The sequence below is a fragment of the Petaurus breviceps genome, unplaced genomic scaffold, assembly GCF_028583685.1.
Source record: "Petaurus breviceps papuanus isolate PSGF00001 unplaced genomic scaffold, PetGlider_PUasm1.0 78, whole genome shotgun sequence".
NCBI classification, from domain to species: Eukaryota; Metazoa; Chordata; class Mammalia; order Diprotodontia; family Petauridae; genus Petaurus; species Petaurus breviceps.
Window position 1 is genome coordinate 2444226 of NW_027186502.1, and position 25674 is coordinate 2469899.

Genomic DNA, 25674 nt, shown 5'->3' on the forward strand with positions numbered 1-25674 from the left:
TCTAGATAAAAGTCAGAAGATATATTTTTTCCTTTTTATTACTATGAACTTGACAAATATCAGTCATATATTGATATATGACAAATGTCAGTGCCTTGAAATATTCTGAAGACAGAAACAGAAACTATCCTTATTTCCTGTTTTTAGTTTTAGTTTTCATTTCCTATAATTTAATTCAATACAGGGTGACAGCAAACATGCCCTAACTTATATTTAAGGGAAAGAGGAAAGTTGTTTCAATTCAAGTGTCAGCAGTCATAAAGTTCAGAGTGAGAATTAATTATTTAGACTTTATGATATTATCAACCCAATAATACCCCTGCTCCCACTACTAATTCCTTTCCTCAATTGTGTCTCATTTGACTACCCTACTGGGTCCAGATGAGTCACCCTTCTTGGGTGACTAGGAAGTTGGCACTGGGTGCTTCTTGAGAGTCAAAGTTCATATTGTTGTTGGCAGGGATAGTCAACCCAGTTCACTGCTCCAGAAACAATCCGGGAGAAAAGAAGCCATGGATTCCAAGACAGGTAACTCACAATATCTCTTGTCTAGGGAGTAGCAGGGGAAAAACTTTGTGGCATTCTGTACTCATGTTCAATTTTTAAACTTCATCTGGGCATATCTTGGTTAGGCATGTTTTTCTAGGTGTGTTGATGTTTATCATTATTGTCATTGACATTTATTATTCTCCAACGATCATCATGTTTGGGGTAAACCAAATGAATCTGAGTAAACACAACCAAAAAATATGAGTGCCTTCTTTGTGTGTGTTTTTATAAGAGGATGAAAAGAATTATAGGCATGGCCTCTACTCTTTTTTTTTTAATCAATTGTTAATCAATAACCTTGCCAAGGTTACACAGCCAATTTTTTTGTATGGGTGTTAAGTATCTGAGGCCGGAACTGATCCCGGGTCCTCCCAACTCCAGGACTGGCGCTCTTACTCACTGCACCACCTAGCCTCCCCTGTGGCTTCTACTCTTAATGAACTTAAAGGAGAGAAAGAGAGCATATACAAAAAGCTCAGTAAGAATTAAAAATGTAAAAAAAACAATAAAAATATAAATAATGGCTCAAAATAATAATAGATCTGTCATAAAATCCATTAATTGCTTAATGAATTATATAGTTAATTACTATAAGTTTTCAGAAACTAGAGTGGTTAAGGAGGAAAGTAGGAATAGAGAATATGAGCTGTACCTTGAGGAAAAGGTAGAATTTGATTGGGGTAGGGAGTGGAGGGGGGCATCCTAGTAGAATTCAATGGGAGAACCAAAAGTGTAACATGAAAGTACAGGATGTGTTACATGGATAGTAAATGAATTAGTCTAACTAGAGTAAAGAGTTTGTATAAGGGAGCAAAAGGGCATACAGTTTAAAGCAGATTGATAACACATAATGGAGATCCTTAAATTCTAGGTTGTGTTTGCACTCTATTCCATCAGTATTGGGAAGATTGGAGAGTTTATGGCCAGGAAAATAAAGCAATCAATTGGACATCTTGTTGGTAAATCCTGAGGTTATCTTTGGTGCTACCTCAAGGTCATCATTATGTCTTGCCCTTCCATTTTTATTCTGTGTTTATCATTGTTTTTTTACATTTATCTCCCATAAGCAACAGATAGTGGAGCTTTCTTTTCTTACTCAATCTGTCACTCTTTTCATTTTATTGGATTGTATAATTCGTTCACATTTAATATGAAAGTTAGGCTCATATTTTCCTCCACTGGTCTCTAATGTTTTAGAACTTTCTAAAGCAACCATCACACAAGATTGTTTATTATGGCTATCTTTTCTGGTGATTGATTCCCCTAGACAAAAACAAGCACCTTGAAGAAAAAGCTTATAATTTCTTTAAACTCTGTGTTTACACACACTGACACATATTTACATGTACATATATGCATACGTATACACATACGCATTATATACATTCTCTAATAGTCCCATTTAGAAAGATATCCTGAGTCTTTTGTATCTAATTTCTCCATCAGTCTGATAAGTTCTATATTTTCCATTTCATTTATCTTTCTGTTAGATTTATCCAAAACTGAGAGAGACACTGAAATCTCTTGCAATTATTGTGTTACAATGTATTTTTGTAGTTCAGCTAATTTTTTCTTTATGAATTAAATGGTGAGGCAGTTATAAGATTTTATAAGAGGTCTATAAATGATATTAGGTTGTTGTCTATGGTTCCTTTCAGCATAATGTAGTTTCCTTGTTTATCCTTTTTATGCTTTGAATGTTTCTTTTTTGTCTGTATTTTGTGCATGATTAAAACTCCTGCATTTTTTAAATTTACCCCATGCATGAAATATTTCTTTTCCAGCCCTTTATTTTCATTCAGTATAGTTTGTTTTTCTTAATGTGTTTCTTATAAGCAGTAGATCGTGAGGTTTTGTTTACTTATCCAATCTGTTGTGCTTTTTATTTTATTGGATTGTTTACTTCATTAACATTTAAAGTTATGAGAGTTAGGTTTATATTTTATTTATTTTTCTCTAATGTTGTGGAGCTTTCTGATATAATCATCATGTAAAATTATTTATTATTGCTTACTCTGATGATCTCTGATTCCCCTAAATGACTGAAAGCTCTTTTAGAGGGGGTATGGCTTCCTTTTACTGTGTCTCCCCTGGCACCTAGCACATTGCTCTATATTGTACTTGAAAATGCCTAAAGACTGATTGAGGCAGCATGGGAAAATGGGGGAAAAAAGGGCTGCTGAATTTAAAAGGCCTAGATTCAAATCCCATTTCTGATATGTACAAACTATATGAAGTTAGCTTATCACTTAACATACTTGGGCCTGAGTTTCATCATCTGTAAAATGAAGTCACAGTTTGTAAAATCAGTCTGTTCCAGTCTAGATCTATGATCTTGTGACTAATTAAAGGAAAGAAACAGGAAGTAGGGAGAACAGTTAGGAGGTTATTATAATTGCCTAAGAGTTCAAACTTGGGGATCTTGCAATCTAGTTAGTAAGATATACATGAAGCAATCGAATAACAATACAAACAACTTCTAATTGCTACATGAGTTACATTCTTTGTACTCTAAAATTTTGGTATTGAGATAGGTAGATTTATTCATACTTATAGGGACCTATATTCCAAGGTCAGTCTGAGTAAGGTGAGTAGTGAAGGTCAGAGATTAAAGAGTTTTTGCTCCCACCCTAAATGGAAAGGTAATTTGGAAGATGTCTTCTTGATAGGATCCAAAGAAATAAAAAACAATTCTTTTTGAAAAATATATTTATATATCTAGACCCAAGGTTGTAACAGTTTAGAAGGTGTTTTGAGGACCATAAATCTCAAGAGTTAATCTTCCAGGGACTCAAGCTTAGTATACAGAAAGAGGGTTGGAGTCATGGAGATGTGTATCTGGTCTCTTCTTTGCCAACTACTTGTGGTAAACTGGGAAAATAACTAAACTTCTCTGAGCCTCGGTTTCCCTCATCTGTCAGATAAGAATAGTAGATTGTATAATCACTGAATTACTTTCCAGCTCTAAAATACCATAGCTCTAAAACTAGGATAGTGGGAAAGAATGAATGTCAATGACTATTTTGAAGGAAAAATTGAAAACACTTAGTGACAACACAAAGATAATTGATTGCTTTGGAGCATGAAGCTGATATTAATTGCTTTGCACCTTGTACAGGTAAGGCATATAGGTTCTGTAGTTTATTATTCTGCCTGGTCATTTTTTAGACTGAATGTGGAATTTCTTATGAGAACATCTTATGAGAAATGAGAATTTCTTATGAGTGCCTGGCATTGTTGAAGAAAATAAGTTCCTGGGGTGGCTAGGTGGCTCAGTGAGTAGAGTTCTGGCCCTGGATTCAGGAGGACCTGAGTTAGGATCCGGCCTCAGACACTTGACACACACAAACAAAAAAACCTAGCCGTGTGACCTTGGGCAAGTAACTTAAACTCAATTGCCCTCCAAAAAAAAAAAGAAAAGAAGTTCCTTTATTATCACTTTAGGGGGTTCATTTCATTGTCATCCTTTGAATGCCAGGCATTTTAAGACTCAGATAAGAACTAAATATCTTCTCAAATGGAAAAAGGGGTGGCTAGGTGGTGCAGTGAATAGAGTACTGGCCCTGGAGTCAGGAGGACCTGACTTCAAATATGGCCTCAGACACTTAACACTTACTAGCTGTGTGACCTTGGGCAAGTCACTTAACTCCAATTGCCTTCCAAAAAGCAAAAGAAGAAAAATGGAAAAAGAGAGTTCTGTGTGGAAGCTGAGTTCCCATGAGTACAGTGTAATCATGTACACAGAAACACAGGATAATCATATTAATAAGCATGAATACTACATTTATAAGGAGCTAATTTTTTAAACACTTTTTGAAGCATTTATCAGATTTTATCCTCATGAAAAACCTAGGAGAAAACTAAGGCAGATACCATTGTCACTTTAAAAATAGTGATATTGAGACAGAGAAGGGTATTACAGGCATCTAGAGATCAACCAGGACTAGAAAACAGGTCTTCTGACCCCCCTCCCCCAACCCAATCCCTGCCCTTGCCCAAGATTCTTTGCACTAGACTTTCTATCTTTAATCTTTTTAATACTTTGAAGCAATATTTTATGATGCTTTGTGATGCCACTATGGTCCTAAGGCAGAGACAGAGAAAAAGGGAGAGGGAGAAAGAAGAACAAAGACAGAAAGAACAGTAAAAAGAAAAAAAAAAGATGCTTTTAGAATAGTAGGAGCTGTAGTAGATTACCAAAAATTGCTCCAGGTGTCAGTGAATGGCATCCATGCCTGGGTTTATTTTCCCCTGCCAGAGCCATTACTAGTCTGTTGGGCACCTTAGATGAACAGAATGGAAGTACCCTTAAATAGGAACTTTACAAATTAATACATTTTCTTGTTTTTACATCAGATCCATTTCTAAACAAATATGTGCCTCCTCATTCCACTAACTAAAAAGCCTCCCACTGTAACAGAGATTTTTTTTAATTAGTTTAGCGAAACCAGGTGACACATAAACCATTATATTCAATATTCCACACCCATGGTCTCCCACGTAAGCAAGACAAGGGCACTTTCTCAACTCTTCTCTGAGTCCAAGCTTTGTTAATATTATCATAGGACTTTTAGTTTCATTTTACTGTTCTTTCTGTTTATATCATTATAATCCTTATGTATATTACCTTTCCTGGTTCATTACCCAGCATCAGTTCATGTAAGTCTTCCCTTATCAAATCAATTTGAAAAGATGAAATCAATTGATAAAAGTGGGGGAGACCCTGGTACACCACAAAACCACTGCTGAGGGGATTGCTAGCCAGTAGAGAATTCTGGAGGGATAAGACCAGGAGTGAGGCCACAAAGGAAGGAAGCATATCATCTGGTGACTTCATATTTTAATTACTCATTCTGCTGATCACAGTTGTTCATATCCTTCTGAAGAAACATAAGGCCTGTCAGCAACCTCTAAATTTCAAAGCCCTGCCCTTGTTATGCTCTGACCCTTGCATTAAATCATAGTTGGTAAAGTACCTCCCAAGAATATCAAATGCAAGATTACTAATATCTTGATAAATGAAAATAAGCAGGGGAATGGCAAATTGGTGAGTACATGAGTACATGTTCGAATTCCATTTTATGATATTAATGATATTAGTGATGAATGACATAAAGAATCTTATGATAAGAATCTTATAAATCAAGGATCTTCTTCTCCCTAACATGCCATGTGACACTCTCTATCTTTTTGCCAACAGGTCCTTCAGTGGGAGATCCCACTCTAAGGTGAGGACAATAATATTCTAATTCAGTTCTTCTAAGGGCTAAAGGACATCTCAGTGCCACCAAAGTCAAATGCCTTTCCAGTCTTTCCTACCTTTATCATCCTCCTTTCTCCCCTCATTCATTGTCTCCTCTCTCTCACTACTTAATCATTTTCTTCATTATCTACATCTGTTTCTATGCTCCTTACCTTCTGTTTAAACAATTAATTCTTCATCTACTTTCGTATCTCTCCCTTACTCTAGCTTTTCTGCCATTTCAGAACCAATTTTGAAATGTCTTGGAATTATGTCCCAAGCTCCCACATCCTGTATCACTTTGTATTCATGTTCTTAATACACGGGGCTCACTTTCCCCCAAAGCTGTCCCCCTAAGATGTCAGAATCACAGAGAAGTCTAGTCTAAAAGAAGCATTATCTGATGATGGGTAAAGCAAATTATCTCTTTCAGGAATGAGAGAAGTAAAAACTATTGGGACACAGCAAGACCTGATTACATTGTATGCTACTGAGAACTATCTTGACTCTTCTCTGAATTGTAACTTTGAGATATACTGGGGGTGTTAAAGCCCAAATTGCTACAAAGAGAAAATTGCCTTCCAGTTTAAGGACTTTGTTTAAACAAAGGTAGAATGTGGAGGAATCATAAGACTCTCTTCAGAACCTATTAGCATCTGATACCTAATCTGGGGCTTCACAACCTGAAAAGGCATGGAGAGGATCAGCTGGGTAATAATGGAAATTAGAGTTGGGCCCATGTGGAAGAGATATCTGCCATATCTGAGTTCAAATAAATGAAACATTTGTGAGGGGCTGTGTGTTTGTCCCACAGTGTTTAGGACGCAGGGCGACACATTGGTATCACCCACTATGTACTCTGATTACTCAAGGTTGATTACAGAGTTTGCAATTTAAAATAACTGGAGAGTCTCATAAGGGAAGTAGTTGCAGGCAGACTAGAGGGGGCTCCACAGGAATTAACACAAGTGGCTAACAGTGCCAAGAGAGATCAGCACATCTCAGACAGCAGCACTGGGAAATTGGCACTTCCCAGACTGAGATCAGTGCAAACTCTACAAATGCTGTGCCTTGATTTCTACTGTGTGATAGCACTTTTCCTTGAATGGAATGACTTGTCCCTCTTCTTCTCCTCTGGGGAGACAGAAGAGTCAGTTGGGAATAGATGACCATTAAAGGACACCATAATGATCACTGCTGACTTCTCTTTCTGTAGCAGATGAAGTCCAGGATACAACTACCTTTCTCAGTTGCTAGTCTCCTATGTGCTGGGAGCCCATGCTCTGACAATGCTTGGGGACAAAAACAAAATTAATTCTCTGGAAGAAATTTTCTTTGGACTACATATCTCAGAAATCTATATGTAGACATCTTAGCATAGTGACATCACTCAGCATGTACTCAGATTGGATATGCATGCATATTTTTAAAGTCTGTGGAGTCTTATGAGGAAAGTTGTCATCTGGTCCATGACGGGACTAGTGAGGGTGACAGAAATGACTGCTGTGCTGAGAGAGGTCAGTGCAGCTGCGTCACTCCCCCTCTCCCCCAAAAAAGTCAACAGTCATCTCTACAATGTTCCCTTGTTGCCATATTGAGAAGCCACCTGACTCCCAACAAACTCCTTTTCTTTCCCAATAGAGTGAGAGAAAGGCGCAACCACTTTCTCCTGGAAAGGTGTTAGAAGACTTTGAGGCAAAAGTTTGGGGTTTCTTGGCATAGAGATTGCTACAGAGATTGCTATTGACTTCTCTTGGGCAGAAGTTGCAATCTATTGTTGATTGACCTCTCTTGACACCGCAGTATGGGGTGTTCTAATCTCTTGGATCTGCACTCACTTCTGCTACCTGTATTTGTCCTGGCATGATCCAGATGTGGTTGAGATTTTTCTCATCCCTCTTTTCTCTTCACAACCAACTTGCTCACAAGCTTCACCAGTTGCTTGGTATGTGTGGTGTGTGTGTGTGTGTGTGTGTGTGTTTTAAACTGTGTGCCCTGGACTGGCTCTTAGCAGAGCTAGAAACCACAACTAGATGAAATCAGAGTTCATGTCGAATAATGTCATACCGTGAAGATCCTTTTTCTAATGAGCAAGGATCTCTTGACAACAGCCTTCCCAGAAACCTTACATTCTTTCTCAGATACCTTCCCCAACCCATTCACTGTTATAGGAAGAACATTGACTAGCTGTTAAAAAAACACATGCAAATTTCTTTGATTCTTGATTCAGAATTGACCAATAGAAAAAAGGGCAAAAACCCCTAGTGTCTTTTCAAAGATTCCATACCAACATGGAACTGCTTCCTTTGTTTCAGGAGGAGGATCAAACCCTGGGAATTTGTGGCCTTCTTTAACCCTCAAGAACTCCGTAAGGAGACATGTCTACTCTATGAAATCAAGTGGAGAAGTCATAAAATCTGGCGAAACTCAAATCAAAACACATCTCAACATGCTGAAATCAACTTCATAGAAAAATTCACTTCAGAAAGACATCATAAACCGACTGTTCAATGTTCCATTACTTGGTTCCTCTCCTGGAGCCCTTGTTGGAGATGTTCTGAGGCCATTAGAAAGTTTTTGAATCAATACCCCAATGTGACCCTGATCATTTTTGTAGCTCGGCTTTACTGGCACATGGATCAACAACATCGTCAAGAACTCAGGAAACTTGTCTCCTCCGGTGTAACTATCCAGATTATGAACTACCCAGGTATAAAGACCATGATCCTAAAGGGGAAATGGAGGTGAACATTTCTAGGAAAAGAAGGAAGGGGTGTCAGAGAGTCTCTATTTTAGAAGAGTAATCGTGAGATAATTGTTTTTGATCTAATCTGCTATCCGTGGGTATGATTAGCCCTTTGCTGATTTACAAAAGAATTATATTTCAAAATTCCAATTATAAGCAGTGATGTGCAGGAGACAGCTCAGAGCAGCTCACAAGAACTGATAAATTTCGAGTGTTAGCATTTTCTCCTCAGAAATCCACTACAAATCAGGACTTGATTTATTTTGTTTATTTTCTAGATTAAAGAAAGGGATAGAAATAATCTTTAAAATGCAGGTGAAACTTAAAAGTGTATCATGCATGCATCCCCCCTCCCCAAGCTGGTTGTTAAACATTTACAGCATACCCATGCTTGCAAATCAATTGTCAAGAAATTAGATTATATTTTTCCCCGTAGAAACAATGCTATAAATGGTTAAATTCCTATGCAAGAATACAATTTCTATGCATGCTAGGTGCTTCCCAAAGATCCTTATCTTTAGAAATCAGGGGCAGAGCTAAAAACCAGGAGTTGAGGCCAAGCATCTAATCATCTTTCCAGTCTTAGGTGGCTATAATGAACTTTGAAATATGAGTCACCCCCAGCCTTCTGATGGAATTAAGAGATGTTAGGTAATACACACACACGCGCGCACACACACACACACCACACACACACATACACACCCTGGGGAAGGAAATGACTGTCCCAAACCTTTATGAAAAAAAATAGACACAAGGAAGAACCAGACTGATATACCTCAAGGAGTGAATGTGGTAGCACCAGGATTATCTCTCACATCTTCCCTTTTTCTGTTTTAGTCTTGGTATCATTCTTTCAGTGAATATAGAGAATGGATTATAAAAATTCAGGGAATACTGCTCCAAAGCTTTTGGGGGAGCCTAGCTGAGGGATCACACTTCAAAGTCTATCATGGCCACCTAAGAAAGATAAAAGTCCTACCTAACTGGGATCCAACTTGGGTTTCAATCTTGTTTTTATCTTGCAGGGATAGGTATAACAGCAAACCCCTATAATATTAAGCCCTTTGTGGTATTTATATTACTAAATCAAGATTTCTGTTTCCTCAGAGTACCATTACTGTTGGAGAAATTTTGTTGACTATCTGCCTGGGGAAGAAGATCACTGGCCCAAATATCCTTCTCTCTGGATTACATTTTATGTCCTGGAACTCCACTGCATAATTTTAGTGAGTTATCCTAGATAGACAGGGGGATGAAATATAGAAATAACCAACTCTATTTCTTACCTCCTTTCTGAGACTCTTGGTATCTTGATACCCAGCATTTCACTTGCCTTAGTTCCAGGATCAGATTAGTTTGGTTATTTAATATGCTGACCTGTCTTGGGGGATGGGAGTGGAACAAGACAACCTCTTTTAGGGAATAATTGGACAGAGGATGCAGAACAGACAATACAAGTAAGTAGTTCACCCCTTCCTACAGTACAGAAATCAGATTCTGGAACCATTTACCTCTGATGTTTACTATCTTCCATCTGTATGTGTGTGTGTGTGTGTGATTTGTTAGACCAATTACAGATAACCATTTATATGCTCGCCTAATAATTATAATCTAATTACATAATAATTAGATAATACTCTAATAAAATATTAAATAATAATTTAATGATTAAAAGTCAATCATTAAATGATAATCAAAATGTCAAAAATGAAATAAGAATAGAAACAATGATGATATAACCCTAATTTCCCATTTATTTTATTTTGTTCTGCCAGGGGCTTCCACCTTGTTTAAAGATTTCAGGACACCATTCCAATCAGCCTGTGCTCTTCAGCCTTCATTTGCAAGACTGCCATTATCAAAGGATTCCATATCATGTTCTTGTAGCCACAGGGATAGTCCAACCATTTGTGACCTGGAGGTGAATAAATGTTTCTTTCTTTTGTGTTCTTATCTCAGACCATAGTAGTGATGATCTCCTAACCTAGTACAATACTAACTAAGTACTAACTATAGTACAAGCTATAATATTGATGATACTACTAACTAGACTTGACAAAGAACTGGGAACTAAGAACTTATAAGAAACATCAAACTGTAATATCATAGATTTCTCCCCACAGGCACTTTTGGATCTATTTCTTAGACAAATAATAACATATATAATAACAAATAATACTACCTTCTAGGGACAATTTTAAGGAGAAACTACAGAAAGCTCATTGATATTCTCATTACTTGCTTTTTAATTAAATTCAACTTAACAAGTATTTATTAAGCACTTGCTATGTTCAAAATCTGAGGGCAGGAAGAAAAAAATGTATAAAAATACTCCTTGCCCTCAAGGATTTAATACTAATGGGAAATATTAGTGTAACACCTCTACAGACATCTCTTTGGGGCATGCTCAAGTGACATCACAGGCAAACATATGGAAGCTTAGGATAAGCCTAGTATTAGTCACATATGATGGAGCAGTTCTTCCCCACCCCCACTGCCATACCTCTGAGAATGTGTAGCTATCAGAGGACATCTATAGATATCAGATACACATGCTCTGATTTCCTCTTAAATCTCTAATACATAACCTCTTAGCCATGATGACTTTGAAGTTTATGGTGCATACTGACAGAAAAGTTTTTCAATTGATTACTGAGTCAGAACTCTGTGAAATACCATAGGGCTGATTGTAGTTCCTTAGGCCTTCTTTTCCTCTCAGCTTCAAAATGCAAATCCAATTCATTAAGCTATCCAGAGGATTGGATCATCCAGTCACAAACCATGAGTGCATGGCATCCTAGACAAATGGCGCCCCATGCCTAGAAATCTCTCCCTTCTTATCTCCATCTTCTAACTTCCGTGGATTCCTTTTGGTCTCAGCTAAAGTCCCACCTTCCTCAAGAAACCATTCCAGTCCCTAATCCAAAGGTTTTCCCTCTGAGATTACAACCAGGGGTAACTAGGTGGCTCAGTGAATAGAGCACTGGCCCTGGAGTCAGGAAGACCTGAGTTCAAATTTGGCCTCTTAACACTTACTAGCTGTGTGACCTTGGGCAAGACACTTAACCCCAATTGCCCTGCCTTCCCCCCTCCAAAAACACCAAAAAAAAGAGTATATTATGAGATTACCCCCAGTCTATCCTGTTTATATGTTATGTGTACAAAGTTGTTCACATATTAGACTATGAGCCACTTGAGAGAAGGGACTGTTTCTTACCTTTCTTTTTAGCTCCAGCACTTAACACAGTGCTTGGTATAGAATGAGAACTTAATAAATGTTACTTGGCTGGCTATTTATATTGAGCTTGAGATACATGAAAATTCTACGATGCTTTTGGAATGAGTTTAGGTATAGCCAGACCTTCCCCACCCTCTCCATCTCATATTTGAGAATTTTAGTTTTTTAAAGTTAAAGACTTTAAATTTATTCCTATTAAATTTCATCAGAATTATGGGGAAACGATGGCATATTAGGATCTGGAGGAGCCCAGATTTCCTCCAAACACCCTGAGAAAACCACTAAATATACACCTAAAGGATAAATGATAAAGAAAATCAAAGAGGCAATAGCTGTAAGCTCCTCCATCCAATCTAGGAATGCACAAAGAGATTGCCAGAATCCACTGAAAGCTTAGAGCAGAAACAAGCCTGGGTAGATAGGAGCCAACATCTAGACCTAAACTGGGAGGCAAGACCACAGCCCAGGGAACACAGCATATCTCAACACTCAGGTTGGCTCTATGCTCAGTCAGCCCAACAACTTGGCAGACTTCAGCAGGCACGGTAGCACATAGGATGAGATCAATACCTTGACAGTGCCTCAGCATCTCAGTACCCAGCAGCCTGGCAACACCAACAGAGGCATAGAAGGACATGGGACCAAAGCATTCCCTAGGGGCTGAGAAGCTCCAGGAGAGGTACAGGAAGATAGGGGCCAGGAAGATTTAGTACTTAAGCAGTAGTGTAGTATACAGGAAACCCAGTATCCAGGCAGCCAACACTCAAGGCACAGCAGGAGAAAGTACCATAACAGCACCTCAGAACCAAAGTACCTAGGGTCCCCTGTAAGCCTGCCACCAGCACCATCAGTGACATCTGGGTGGGACCTATCAGGTTCACACTAGGGTACAGAAACAAATTCTGATTCAGAGTTATTCAAGAAGGAGACAGAGAAGGAACCAAGGCCAAAACCTAATCCAAGCCAGGAGAAAACTGAGCCAAAACCTAGCAATTTCTACAGAAGGTGAGGTCTACTACACATCTAGAAACAAGCAGGATCTGCCTATACCATCTAAGAGTATGGAAAGGAGTAGAGTTCTAATCCAGAGACTGGGACTGGAGAAATGAGTAAACAGAAGAAAATTCCAAGCATATTAAAGAAATGCTATATATGAAAAGAAACCCAGAAGAAAAGATTAACTCCATGAATGCAAGTAGATCTTCTGAAAAAAGAATGTCCTAACCACAAGAACTCCAAGAGTACCTAGGAAAAAATTAGACAAAAGATAAGAAAATACAATGTTCAAGGAAATATCAGTTAGAAAGGTAAGAATGCCAAGGAAAATTAAGAGACTAGAACAATGGCAATAAGACTAACCCAAGAAATGAATTTCTTGTAACTTAAAATGGACCAAGTAGAAAGTGATAGCTCTATAAAAACAAGAAGAAATATTTAAACAAAATTTTAAAAAATTAAAACAAAAACTACAAATTATATGTGATCAAAAGCAACTGACCCAGAAAACAAATCAAAGAGAGAGCATTCTAGACTACCTGAAAATCATGACCAAAAATAAAGGGGGGAGGGGGGAGCCTTGAATACCATGTCTCAAGGAATCATAAACTAAAACTGCCAAAAACTATTAGAACAAGAGGGCAAAGTTAAAAATACAGGTCACCAGTCATCTCCTGATGGAAATTCCAAAATGGAAACTCCCAGGAGAATCATAGATTCCAAAGCTTCTAGGTCAAATAAAGACTACTACAAACAGCCAAAAGCAAAGAGTTCAAGTACCAAGGAGCCATAGTTAAGATCACACAAGACTTAACAGCTGCCACTTAAAAGGAGTAGAAAGGTTGTAATGCAACATTCTGAAAGGCAAATAAGGGTTCCAATCAAGAATAATCTATCCAGCAAAATTTAGAATAATCTTACAAGAGAAAACATGAATCTCTAATAAAATAGAGAATTCCAAGCATTTCTAATGAAAAAAGCTAGGACTAAGTATAACCTTTGAAATGCAAATACAGGTGTCAAAAGGAAGATAGAAAAGTAAATGCTTTCAATTAATTACAAGGAATTGCATAATAACAATAAAATGGTTACATTTCAATGGGAGAGGGGGAAAACAAGCCATAGAGCTTCAGTGTCTTCAAAGAAAAGACAGAAAATGAAATAAGATAAGCAAATAAAATGAGTGGGATTCTGTTTTCTTTCTTTTTCTTTAAAATTTATTTTAAATTTTAATACAAAAACAAATTCACAGTAAGAAAAGAAAAAGAAATATATTATAAACTTAAATATTGAAGCAAATACAAAACAAGAAGAGAAAAAAACACTACCATATGCACAGCAGAACTTGAGAGGATTCAAAATTATACAGCAATCAATTTCCACTTAAAGAAAGTCTATGTAATAAATAACAAATCTATTGCGATCAGAACTGTTCATCTCTTCTTTTCTTCCTTGTAAATTTTCTTTTGTTCTCTGTTGTGTGCTTTTTACTTTGTTCTTTTTTAACCTTTCTTCCCTCCTCCCCCAAGAAGGTACAATAAAGCATACATACAAAGCATACATACATACATACACACATGAATACATGCATGCATGCATGCATGCACATATACACACAAAGATATATACATGCTCATACACATACATGTACAAAGATATCTATAATCATATATAGACTTACACATTCATATGCATCTATGCAAGATGGTACAATACTTATTTGTCCTCTTTCTCTGAGGGTGGATAACCTCTTCCTTCATAAGTCCAAGTCTTTCTATATTTTTCTAAGTCCACCAACTCATCATTTCCTACAACACAGTAATATCCCATCCTTATACTGTCTAGTAATTTTAAGTAGTCTAAAGCAATGTTGATTAATATGACTGACATAGTGTAGTTTCCCTATTTTTCTCTTATGATTAAATCTATTTTAGCTTTAACTTTTTCTAAGATTATGATTACTATCTTTGCTTTTTTTCCCTAATAAATTCTACTCCTGACCTTTATTTTATGTTTGTATCTCTTATTTCCTATCCCTCCTGATTTCTCTACTTTCCTTCTACTCACTACCTGGCCCTCCTATTACTAATCTAACCCCTCCCCAAACCCTAAACACCCTTCTATTATCTCCCTTTATCCTAATCTGTCATCCTCCCCTCTAGAAATCCCTCCCTTATACTTTCCCCCCTCCCTATTCCCTTTGCCCTTTATTTATGTATGAATTTAAGAGACTTTTATACCCTTCTACCTTCTTAAATTCATTCCTGATGAAAGTAGGGTTCCAGAAATACCAGCTCTCCTCCCCCATCTAATTCCTCTGTGTCAGTTCTTTCTCTCAGATCTCATTTGTATAAAATAATTACTCATTTTACCTGTCCCTAAATGGTTTTACTTTTTAAAACCATATGAATTCAGGTTTAGCCCAATCTTTCTTATGAACTATCTAATTAGTATTATGAATCTTAGACATACATTTTATATTTCTTCATATTAAAAGGTAAGCTGTCTGTACTTACTGAGTCCCTTGTAATTAGTCTTTGATATGTATCTTTTATTTCTCATGGATCTTAAATGTCAAATCTTTTATTGAGTTCAGGGTTGGGGTTTTTTTTGGTTTTTTTTTTTTTTACAAAATCCTGAAAATCTGACAATTCATTAAATATCCATTTTTTTTTCATTCAAGATTATGCTTAACTTCGCTGTGTATGATGTTTTTCACCACAATACCAGTTCTTTGGCTCTTTGATACATAGTGTTCCAAGACCTGAGGTCTTTTAGTGTGGCCACTACTAGGTCTTTTATGATTCTAATTGTGGCACCACCATATTTCATTTGGACTTTGTTGCTGCTCATAATATTTTATCCTTGAGCTGGGGGTTTCATAATTTGACTATTACATCCCTGTAGGTTTTCCTCATAAAATTTCAGTTGGTAATCAGCGTATTTTTTCTATTTCTACTTTCTCCTCTTGTTCTAACATTTCATATAATTCAAATAATTTTCTTTAATTATTTCTTGTGTTGTTGTTATCAAGATTCTTCTTTTGATTATAACTTTCAGGTAGTCTGATTATCCTTATGTTTTCTCTTCTTGATCTGTTCTCCAGATCAGTTGTTTTTCTTGTAAGATGTTTCACATTCACATTCTCTTCTATTCTTTAATTCTTTATATTTTGTTTTACTACTTCTTGGTCTCTTATCATTTCACCAACTCCCCTTGCCCAATTCCAATTTTCAAGGAGTTGTTTTCTTCCTTAAGATTCTGGATTTTCTTTTCTAATTGGTTGGTTTTCTTTTCATAATGTCTGTTTTTCTTGGATTGTTTTTTTTTTTTATTTTTCTTTGATCTCTCTCATTTGATTTGTAAAGTTTTTTTTATTGTTCTTCTATGAATTCTTTTTGGGCAGGTGACCATTTAATGTTATTCTTTGGGGTAGGAGAGGTTTTTTGCTTCAATTTTCTCCTCTGAAGATTAACACAGGCCTTCTCTATGCCCATAGTAACTTTCTATGGTTGAATTCTTTCTCCTTTGCTCATTTTTTTTTAATTGGCAGAAGCTTATTTTTTGTCATCACCTCTAGTCCTGGGGTATGGAGGATGGTGTCTCTGGTTTCTGATCCTCCTTCAGTTCTCTAGCTTGGACCTGAAACCAAGAATTCTGACCTCTTGTAAGTGTCCACAACAAGAGGCATCCCCACCCCAGTGCTTCTACACTCACTGGGTATGTGCTGGTTCCTTCTCACCCAGGGCCAAACCTAGGCAGCACAGTTGGGGTTGGCATTCCTTATCAGCAGAGATTTCCCTCAATCTTCCCTGGTTCAGACACTGGGTCCCCACACTGTCCAGGAGGTGATGGTTCCTATAGCTGAGGCTGAAACCACTTCCCAACCCATAATAGCCCCAGGGCTCACTACTTGCTCTTTCAGTGGAAGTACCCTGGAATTGTTTACTCTTCACAGGAATCAAACCTCAGTCCTGGGACTCTTCTTCAACTCTTCTTCACTTGTCCCAGGAGGACCACCATTCTGCCCCCACTTGTTTATTTTTACCACTCTGTGTTCACCCTGAGACACTATTTTGTCTTGTTTGTGGGAGAAATCTGAAGAGCTTGGAATTTTCTAACCTATTCTGCCATCTTCCCAGAATCCTCTCTCTGTGGTTCCATTTCCTTTTTGATGGTCTTAGAAAAAGGAAATGGGAGGAATAGGAAATATATTTGGAATTAAAGGAGGAGGAAAGGGAGAGAATATATTATCCTGCATAATAGGAGTATATGAAACGGAGACTATATGAACACATAGGAAGAAGTGGGGGATTGGTCACCCTATGAGCTGCACTTTCACTTAAACCAGAACAGAAGACCACCTGAACATACAAAGACTATAGTGTAGGAATACCTTAATCTTAAAAGAGAAATGACAGACAGGAAGAGATAGGATTATGAAAGGAGGAAGACTGGGTGAAGCAGTAGTGGTAAGCAAAACAAATCAATATCAAAAGGGGAGAGAATTATGGGGAAATTAAAAAGAAATTTTAAAAGGAATAAAAATCAGAGATGGGGGATAAAGAGGGAAGAAGCAGAACAGAAATGGACCACATTAACTAAAGATCACTAGTGTTAAGCAAAACATTTCTCCTTCAATACTTTCTTCTTTGGCAAAGAGGAAAATATGCAAGAGAACAGGAAGGAGGAAAGTGCAAAATTAACAGTCATAACTGTGAATGTAAATGAGATGAGTTCACTCATAAAACAGAAAAAGATATGAGAATGGGCTAAGAAATAGAATCCAACAATATGTTGCTCACAAAAAAAAAATACGCTTGAAACACAAAGCTAAAATTAGGGGCCAGAGTAAAATCCATTTTATGATTGGTTGTTGTCCTTCGTTCTTGAAGAGAACCAAAACGACATCACTATGCTAAAGTCAAGTTTCAATGTGTCCAACTGTGGCTGATCAGACCAATACGAGCTCGGAATGCTCCACCACAGGTCGGGCACAAATAGCCCGTGTGAACATGTTGGTGGATTCTCTAAATTTGTGCATCCTACATTTCCTTTGAGCTATTTCAATTCTGCTTTGCTCATAGAGCACAGCACCTTCTCTGATGTGGGCACACCATGCTGAACAGTCCTGTGCTGGGGTCTCCCATGTCACACAATCGTTTCCAAAGTTCTTGAGAGAGACCTTGAGAGTGTCCTTGTATTGCTTCTTCTGACCACCATGTGAATGCTTGCCCTGTCTAAGTTCTCCATAATATAGTCTTTTTGGCAAGTGTATGTTTTGTATTCGAACAATGTGGCCAGCCCATTTTAGTTGTGCTCTCTGAAGCAGAGTTTAAATGCTTGGCAGTTTAGTTCAAGTAAGGACCTCAGTGTCTGGTACCTTATCCTGCCAGGTAATCTTCAGAATCTTCCTAAGACAATTCAGATGGAAGTGATTCAGTTTCCTGGCATGGCTCTGGTAGACTGTTCAAGTTTCACAGACATACAACAACGAGGCTCTGTAGACCTTCAGTTTGGTAGTGAGTCTAATACCTCTTCTCTCCCATACTTCGGAGTCTCCCAAACACTTAGCTAGCTCTGGCAATGCATGCATCAACCTCGTTATCAATGTGTACATTCCTGGAAAGTATACTACCAAGGTAAGTGAACTTATCCACATCATTCAAAACTTCTCCGTCCGCTGTAACTGATGGTTCCATGAATGGATCGTGTGGTGGTGACTAATAGAGCACCTGTGTTTTCTTGATGTTAATCATTAGGTCGAAATCAGCACAAGCAGCAGAGAATTGTTCCATATTTTGTTACATCTCAGCTAGAGAGGCTGCACTAAGTGCACAATCATCTGCAAACAGAAAATCATGTATCAACACTCTTTTCACTTTGTTCTTGGCTTGTAACCTTTTCAAATACATTTTACAATAAGTAAAATCAGAAAAGCAAGGGTAACAATCATGATTTCAGAGAAGGCAACAGAGAAAATAGAAATAAAAGAGATAAGAAAAGAAACTACATTCTTTTTTTTTTCTTTTTAGGAGGGGTGGAGGCAGGGCAATTGGGGTTAAGTGACTTGCCCAAGTCACACAGCTAGTAAGTGTGTAAGTGTCTGAAGCTGGATTTGAACTCAGGTTCTTCTGACTCCAGGTATACACTGCACCACCTAGCTGCCCCAAAGCTACATTATTCTTAAAAGCACCCAAGATAATGAACTAATCTTTATTATTTAATAATTTGTTAATAGTTAATATTTAATTATTTAATACAGACACCAAATCTAAATACCTAAAAGAAGTTAATCAAATTTCAGGGAGAAATTGACAGAAAAACTGTAAGAGTGGGGTGAGTGGGAGTCTTAAAGTACCCCCTTTAGACTTTGACAGATCTTTTTTTTTAAAGGTTAAATAAGAAAAAAAATTAAAGACCTAAAAAGAACTTCATAAAAATTAAAGATGATAGATCTCTGAAGTTACTAAAAGATGACAAAGAGGAATTCATGTATCTCTCAGTTATGCATGGCACTTCTATAAGATCTGACCATGCATTGGAACATAAAAAGCTCAGAAGCAAAAACAAAAGTATGGAATCTCATTAAACTCTCTCTTATTAAATTTGGTCCATGATTCTAGACTGGAGAATTTTCTATGTCCTAACTCTTGTCATTCAATACCTTAATCTTAATAGGGAATGAATTAAAGGAATCAACTAAGTTTTTATCAGTAAGGGCAAGATGGATATCTATGTCCTAAGTATATGAAGCAATGAAGCTTGGTGCTCTGAGAACTCTTGTCATTCCAGAAACTAAAATTTAATGTACTTTTGGGAGAAGTCTTTTGAGGGGCATGGAGGCAGTAGTTATCTCAGTCAATGACTGACCCTAGACCAATTTCTCCATGAGTTATGGGATAAAGTAACTATAAAATTTAAGGGGAAAGAGCACTCAGCTGTGTGTAGCTGTAGGATTCATGGATCTAAATTAACCTATAAGCAAAATTTAAGTCAAATAAGACTAAACTTTTATGGCAATAGGGAAAGGGACAATCGATATCAAGGGCATGTTCAGCTAAAATTTCCGTGGAAGGTAATGAATGTTAACAAAGAGGTAGACAAAATTGCTTTTGTTTGCTTGGGTCTGCAAAGACCCAAGTGGCATTCCTGGAGTTTCTTTTTAGTTAGTGAACTCTTCAGAGTACTTGCTGAATAATTCAATAAACAAACAGAAGCTATGTCCCAGAGATTTGCTACCTGGCCACACCTAAAGAATATATTTCCAAATTGCATCAAACTGGAGACATTCCTAGGATTTTATATTTCTTATCAGATATGTGTCAAAATCATTGCCTTCATTATAAAGCCTCACCACAATCTCATCTGGGAGTATACATTTGAGGAAGGAGGGAGAGAGGGGTAGAGCAGTAAGCATTTGTTCAGAGCCTTCTATGTGCTAATCACAATGCTAAGTACTTTATAAACATTGTCATTTGCTTCCCTACAGAAACTATAAAATAGAAGGCAGAGGTGGCAAGACACACTAAGGTTCTTTGCAACCCAGGTCTCTAAAGTAGCTTTCCAAGCTATTACCATCATCAACATTTCTTGAGTTTGATTTTAGAAACTTCTCAGCCAAAGGACAGGAGTCACAAGAGGAAGAGTAAAAGAGAAGATAATGTTGCGCTGGCAGCAGGGCTGGAATGAATTCACAGATTCAAGCATCTTTCAAGTCAAGGTGGCAACGGTTTATTGTGACACCAATATAGCAGGCAGAGCTCCTTCAGGAACTTGCATTCCTTAAAGAACTTGCAACTTAACAGGAATGATGCTAAAGATTATATAGGAAAAGTAGTAGATTATCTGGCAGATATGCTAACTAGGTGATCACTTACAACCTTGGTCACAGGCATCATTCACTACTGAAAACCAGGGGAAGGGGTTTCTCAGAGGTGTATTTTTGGTCTGTTACATCTGTAGCAAGATAGCTTTCAGAGCTGATTTCTAGAGCTTGACCTCTGGATCTAATATGCTGACTTTGGGAATCAATACATGATAATTCTGTGATTACAAACAAAATAGTCCTGTTTTTACAAGAGAATTTCTTCAGAGGTCAGCTTATTCTTGGGATGGGGAAAGATAATTTGTTTTACTGGGGACCCATTTATGAATAATTGCTAGGCATAGTGTCCTAGGCTGGTGTATTGTTAATGGAATAGGAAGATCTTCCCCGTCCATTAATAGGCTTATGTGACCACGTCTCTCCTTTTCCCTTAGAACAGGAGCCATGCTCCTAGATCTAAAGGTACACAGACATTTCAGTCACAGATGTCTTGCTGCTTTCACAACTGTGATACATCCTGAGTCACATATAGCCCATTGGGGAGGAACTTGCCTAAGGAGGAGCTTGCATAGGGGGAGGCTTGCTTTCAGGAAGGCTTTCACATCTTTTGGTACTAAGCTAATTAGGCACTGAGTCACAAGGGTTGTGATGCCTTCTGGCTCTGAGTCTATTAGTTGAAAACTATATATACTGAGAGGTTGGCATTTTGCTTTGGGACTCATTCATGAGAAGGACCTTTTGATTCCTTAGACAGGACTCTGAGTAGCCTTCTGTTAAGAGCTCCCTCTTCCCCTACCTCCCAACTACACAGATGTTGGTGCTCTCCTGTTCTGCTTGTATGTGTAGATGGTTGTATTACTTTGTTTAGACAGTTGGAGCTCTATCTGTTGGATTCTATCTTGGATACTTGCTTCTTTTTACTTATCTGTCTGTTAACTAAAATAAGATCCTTGTGGGGGAAGAGCCAAGATGGCAGCATAGAACAAGGAAGACTCCCTGAGCTCCCCCCATAACCACCTCAAATACCTATAAAAATAACTCTAAACAAACGTTAGAGCTACAGAACCCACAAAGTGACAGAGAAAAACAAACCTCCTGTTGAAGACAACCCAGCAGATCGGTAGGAAGGGTCCATTGCAGCATACTAGGAGCAGAGCCCAGCCCCGTGTGAGCCCTTGGTTTTACCCCCAGGGTAGCCCAACCAGCCACGGCTGGAGGAACTTCGGGAGACTGCATCACCAGCAGCTGTAGCAGTTTCCAGAATTATCAACCCATAAATGCCAAAGACACAGTGAGAGGTCAGTGGACTTTGGGAACAGGGTGTCCAGGAGCACAGTCCAACCCCTGCCCCTGGAGGGAGAAGCAGCTGAGGCTCGGCAGCCACCACTGAGTGGCTGCTTCAAAGCTCCTGGCCTGCAGATTGTAGGGGGACCAAGCAACCAGTCTGCGGGGTAATCACTCTTTCTTTAACGTGCTTGGATCAGGATTGCGGTCTAAGGTGGAGGTCCTGGGGTGTGTGATCAAGTGCCAGAGCATGTGGAGGCTTCAGAGAGGGCAACCAACTAATAGCTCTGGCAGCTGTGAAAACCCCAGGGATTTGGGACAAAGCTCTCCTCTCTGGAAGCAGAGTTCTACTGTGGCAAAAAGCTCAAAAGTCAAGTAATTGAGTGTCAACATGAGCAAGCAAAGGAAGCAAAGCAAGCACAGCAATCTGACTTCATATTCCTTTTTGGGGGACAAAAAGAATCAAAACATGGAACAGGAGGAAGAAAATGAAGTCAGAACTCCTGCACCAAAAGCTTCCAAGAAAAATATGAACTGCTTACAGGCCATAGAGGAGCTTTAGAAGGATTTTGAAAACCAAATAAGAGAAGTAGAGGAAAAATTGGGAAGACAAATGAGAATGATGCAAGAAAATCATGAAAAGAGAGTCAACAACCTGACTGAAGAAAATAACATCTTAAAAAATAGACTAACTTGGGGTGGCTAGGTGGCGCAGTGAGTAAAGGCCGGCCCCGGAGTCAGGAGGACCTGAGTTCAGTTCCGGCTTCAGACACTTAACACAAAAAACTAGCCCTGTAAACTTCAGCAAGTTACTTAACCCCAATTGCTCTCCAAAAGGCAAAAAAATAAATAAATAAACTAACTCAAATGGCAAAAGAGGCTCAAAAAGCCAATGAGGAGAAGAATGCCTTAAAAAGCCAAATTTGCCAGATGGAAAAAATCTCAAAAGCTCACTGAAGAGAATCATTCCTTCAGAATTAGATTGGAGCAAATGGAAGCTAGTGACTTTATGAGAAATCAAGATACTACTAAACAGATCCAAAAGAATGAAAAAATAGAAGGCAATGTGAAATATCTCATTGGAAAAACCTCTGACCTGGAAAATAGGTCCAGGAGAGATAATTTAAAAATAATTGGACTACCTGAAAGCCAAGATCAAAAAAAGAACCTAGAAATCATCCTTCAAGAAATTCTCAAGGAAAATTGCCCTGATATTTTAGAACCAGAGGGCAAAATAGAGGTTAAAAGAATCCACCAATCACCTCTTGAAAAAGCACCCAAGCACCCCATCATTAAGAAAGAGAAAAGAAAGGAATGGTAAATCATGTTGGTATCTTCGCCCATAAAAAAGAAAAAAGTAAGAAGAGGAAGAGTCAAAGAGAAGCAAGAAAGAGAGAAGAAAATGGCAAATCGCTTCAGTATCTTTGCCATTCATTTGACAAGAATTTATTAAGCACTAACTATGTATGTACCAGACACAGCACTTAGTATTGGGGATACACAGAGAAAAATAAATCAGTCCCTCTTCTCAAGGAGCCTTCATTCTTTTGCTTGGGGCTGGGAATGTGAAGGGTACAACATGGCACAGATAAGTCAATACAAAATTTATAAAAAATAAACACAAGGTTATTCTCAATGGAGGGCACTAGCAACCAGATGGATTGGGATAAATCTCATATGGGAGATCAGTAACAAACATACAAATACATTTTTTAAAAGTGGGGGAGGGGCAGCTAGGTGGCTCAGTGGATACTGGAATCAATTGATTAGAAAAGAGAAATGTTCAGACCTTCAAAACTCTGAGAAAATTACTTTGACAACTCTGTGGAGGATGAAATGGAGAAGGGAGGAATAGAATATAATAAGGCAAGAATACCAACCAGGAAGCTATTTAGTAAGCCAGGTGAGAAGTGAAGAGGGACTGAACCAGGGTGGTGCCTGTGTAAATAGAAAGAAGGGGTAGGTAATGCAGTGAATAGAGCAACAGCCCTGGAGCCAGGAGGACCTGAGTTCAAATCCAGCCTCAGACACTTGACACTTACCAGCTGTGTGATCTTGGGCAAGTCACTTAACCCCAATTGCCTTGCTTCAAAAAAAAAAAAAAGAGACAGGGGAAGGGAATTGTTATTGTACGTGAAAAACCATACAATGACCCTCAACATTCAGAAGAGTTAGGGGTACAGGACCCCCTCCAGTGTAAAAAATCGCAATAACTCTGGGCCCCATCCCAAACCTTTATTTTTAATAATTATGGTCATTTATTTAACACAAAAAACAAGTAAAACAACCCACTGCACCCATAAAAAAGTCACAGTTTCTGTGGAAGAGAGTTTAGTACCTCTCGGGCTATGCAGTCTTCAAGCCTCCCATGTAGCTATGGCAACGGCTTCACAGATTTCCTTCTCCCATGAAAATCGTGTCAAATACAGTGATCACCACAGGACAAAATGAAGTCACTGAGTCCAGATGGCAGAGCGAAAACAGAAGGTTTTCCCAAAGAGAGTGCAGGAATGGTACTTCTTTTGAACACTGAAACTTCTAACAAAATTTACCTGTTTATGTATGTATAATTTTTGTAGTGAATTATAAACTAGATTAATAATATATAGTGTTATGCATTTATGACTTACTAATTTTTGTTTGTTTGCTTGTTTCCTTTACATCCACAGGTCTCTGCAATGTTCTGCACTAAGATCCAAATTCCCAACTGATAATCAGTGGCTAACCCAGAAACAACCAAAAGCAAGAATGTGAAACCCACGAATGACTAGGGATGACCGTAAACTTGTGTTATTTATTGTTCCCACCCAGGAAGTCTTGCTTGTTGTGACCTATTCTCCCACCAGAAAAGGGGGCCAGTTCTTCTCCAATTAACAAAGGCATCATATATAGAACAAAATCTATTTACACAATAAGGAACACAGAAAGGTCTTGTACTTGAACATATAAGAATTAGATAGAATTTCTTTCCCCTTTAAGTGTGCCTTCTCCTCTGAGTATTCCATATTCATAGTTCCTATGGCTGACAGAATTTCCCTGAGAAAGAGTGAAGAGTGTCCCACTGGCAGTTGTAGTCTGCACACATCCTGACTCCTACAGTACCAATCACTCCCTCCCATGGCTCTCAGGGTCTCTTTCTGGCTCATGTGTGCCTCTGTGTCTCTCTGTCTCTCATTCACTTATCCAGGCTGGCATTCTCCAACCCTTATGTGGAATGACTGGCAGTATATTCCTTTGTTGTGTCTCTCTTCTCTTCCTCTGACTTGGGGTGTTCTCCACATGGTTTGAATTGTTACATTTTCACCATGACCATTTACACCTTGGAAATCTATAATTTACACAAATCACAGCTTGATTTTGTTTTGTTGATTATCTAGACTTAAGAAAGTGATAGGGGAAAATGTTAATAAGGCAGATTAAATGTAAAAGTTGTGTTCTGAATACATTATTTGTTTGTTTGTTTGTTTCAAAGAACCAGTTGTTATAGCCCACCTCTGTTCCTGACCCTGGTGCATGACACTTGGCTGATATATCTTTCTGGAATTCTCTTCTTTGCTTGGCCCAGTTTGTCACCTCCATCTTCCTTTTGTGCCTGCATAGCACAATAGACAAAAATCAGTAGACATTTCTATTGCACATACACTTCAGGATTCCCTGTACTTGGGTTAGTCAAAAGGGAATTGTAAAGAAATAGCTAAGCCAACCTATCTGGTTGAGTCAGAGAGGTAGTGGAGAAGGGAATGAGAAGGAGAGACAGAGGAAGGGGAGGAGGAAGGGAGAGAGAGAGA

General features: G+C 38.2%; 1 protein-coding gene across 2 annotated transcripts; it reads left to right on the top strand.

Annotated features, from left to right (window-relative positions):
- The first annotated feature begins 260 nt into the window (after window positions 1–260).
- On the top strand, window positions 261–25331 carry APOBEC1 (apolipoprotein B mRNA editing enzyme catalytic subunit 1). 2 transcript variants are annotated; one of them, XM_069106037.1, is made up of 6 exons: window positions 261–528; window positions 5750–5777; window positions 8107–8501; window positions 9648–9766; window positions 10316–10461; window positions 24556–25331. In XM_069106037.1, exons 1-6 carry the CDS (start codon window positions 513–515, stop codon window positions 24638–24640), a joined length of 789 nt encoding a protein of 262 aa, XP_068962138.1. In that variant the 5' UTR covers window positions 261–512; the 3' UTR covers window positions 24641–25331. The 2 variants fall into 2 exon arrangements, with proteins under 2 accessions (XP_068962138.1, XP_068962139.1); XM_069106038.1 differs by lacking the exon at window positions 24556–25331 and having other exon boundaries at window positions 263–528; window positions 10316–10493.
- Window positions 25332–25674: the final 343 nt, after the last annotated feature.

Bases quoted from the DNA above. Each gene is read 5' to 3' on its own strand.
- APOBEC1 (XM_069106037.1), top strand. The intron at 8,502-9,647 runs GTATAAAGACCA...CTGTTTCCTCAG, and splicing joins CCAGATTATGAACTACCCAG to AGTACCATTACTGTTGGAGA. The intron at 10,462-24,555 runs GTGAATAAATGT...TTACATCCACAG, and splicing joins CAACCATTTGTGACCTGGAG to GTCTCTGCAATGTTCTGCAC.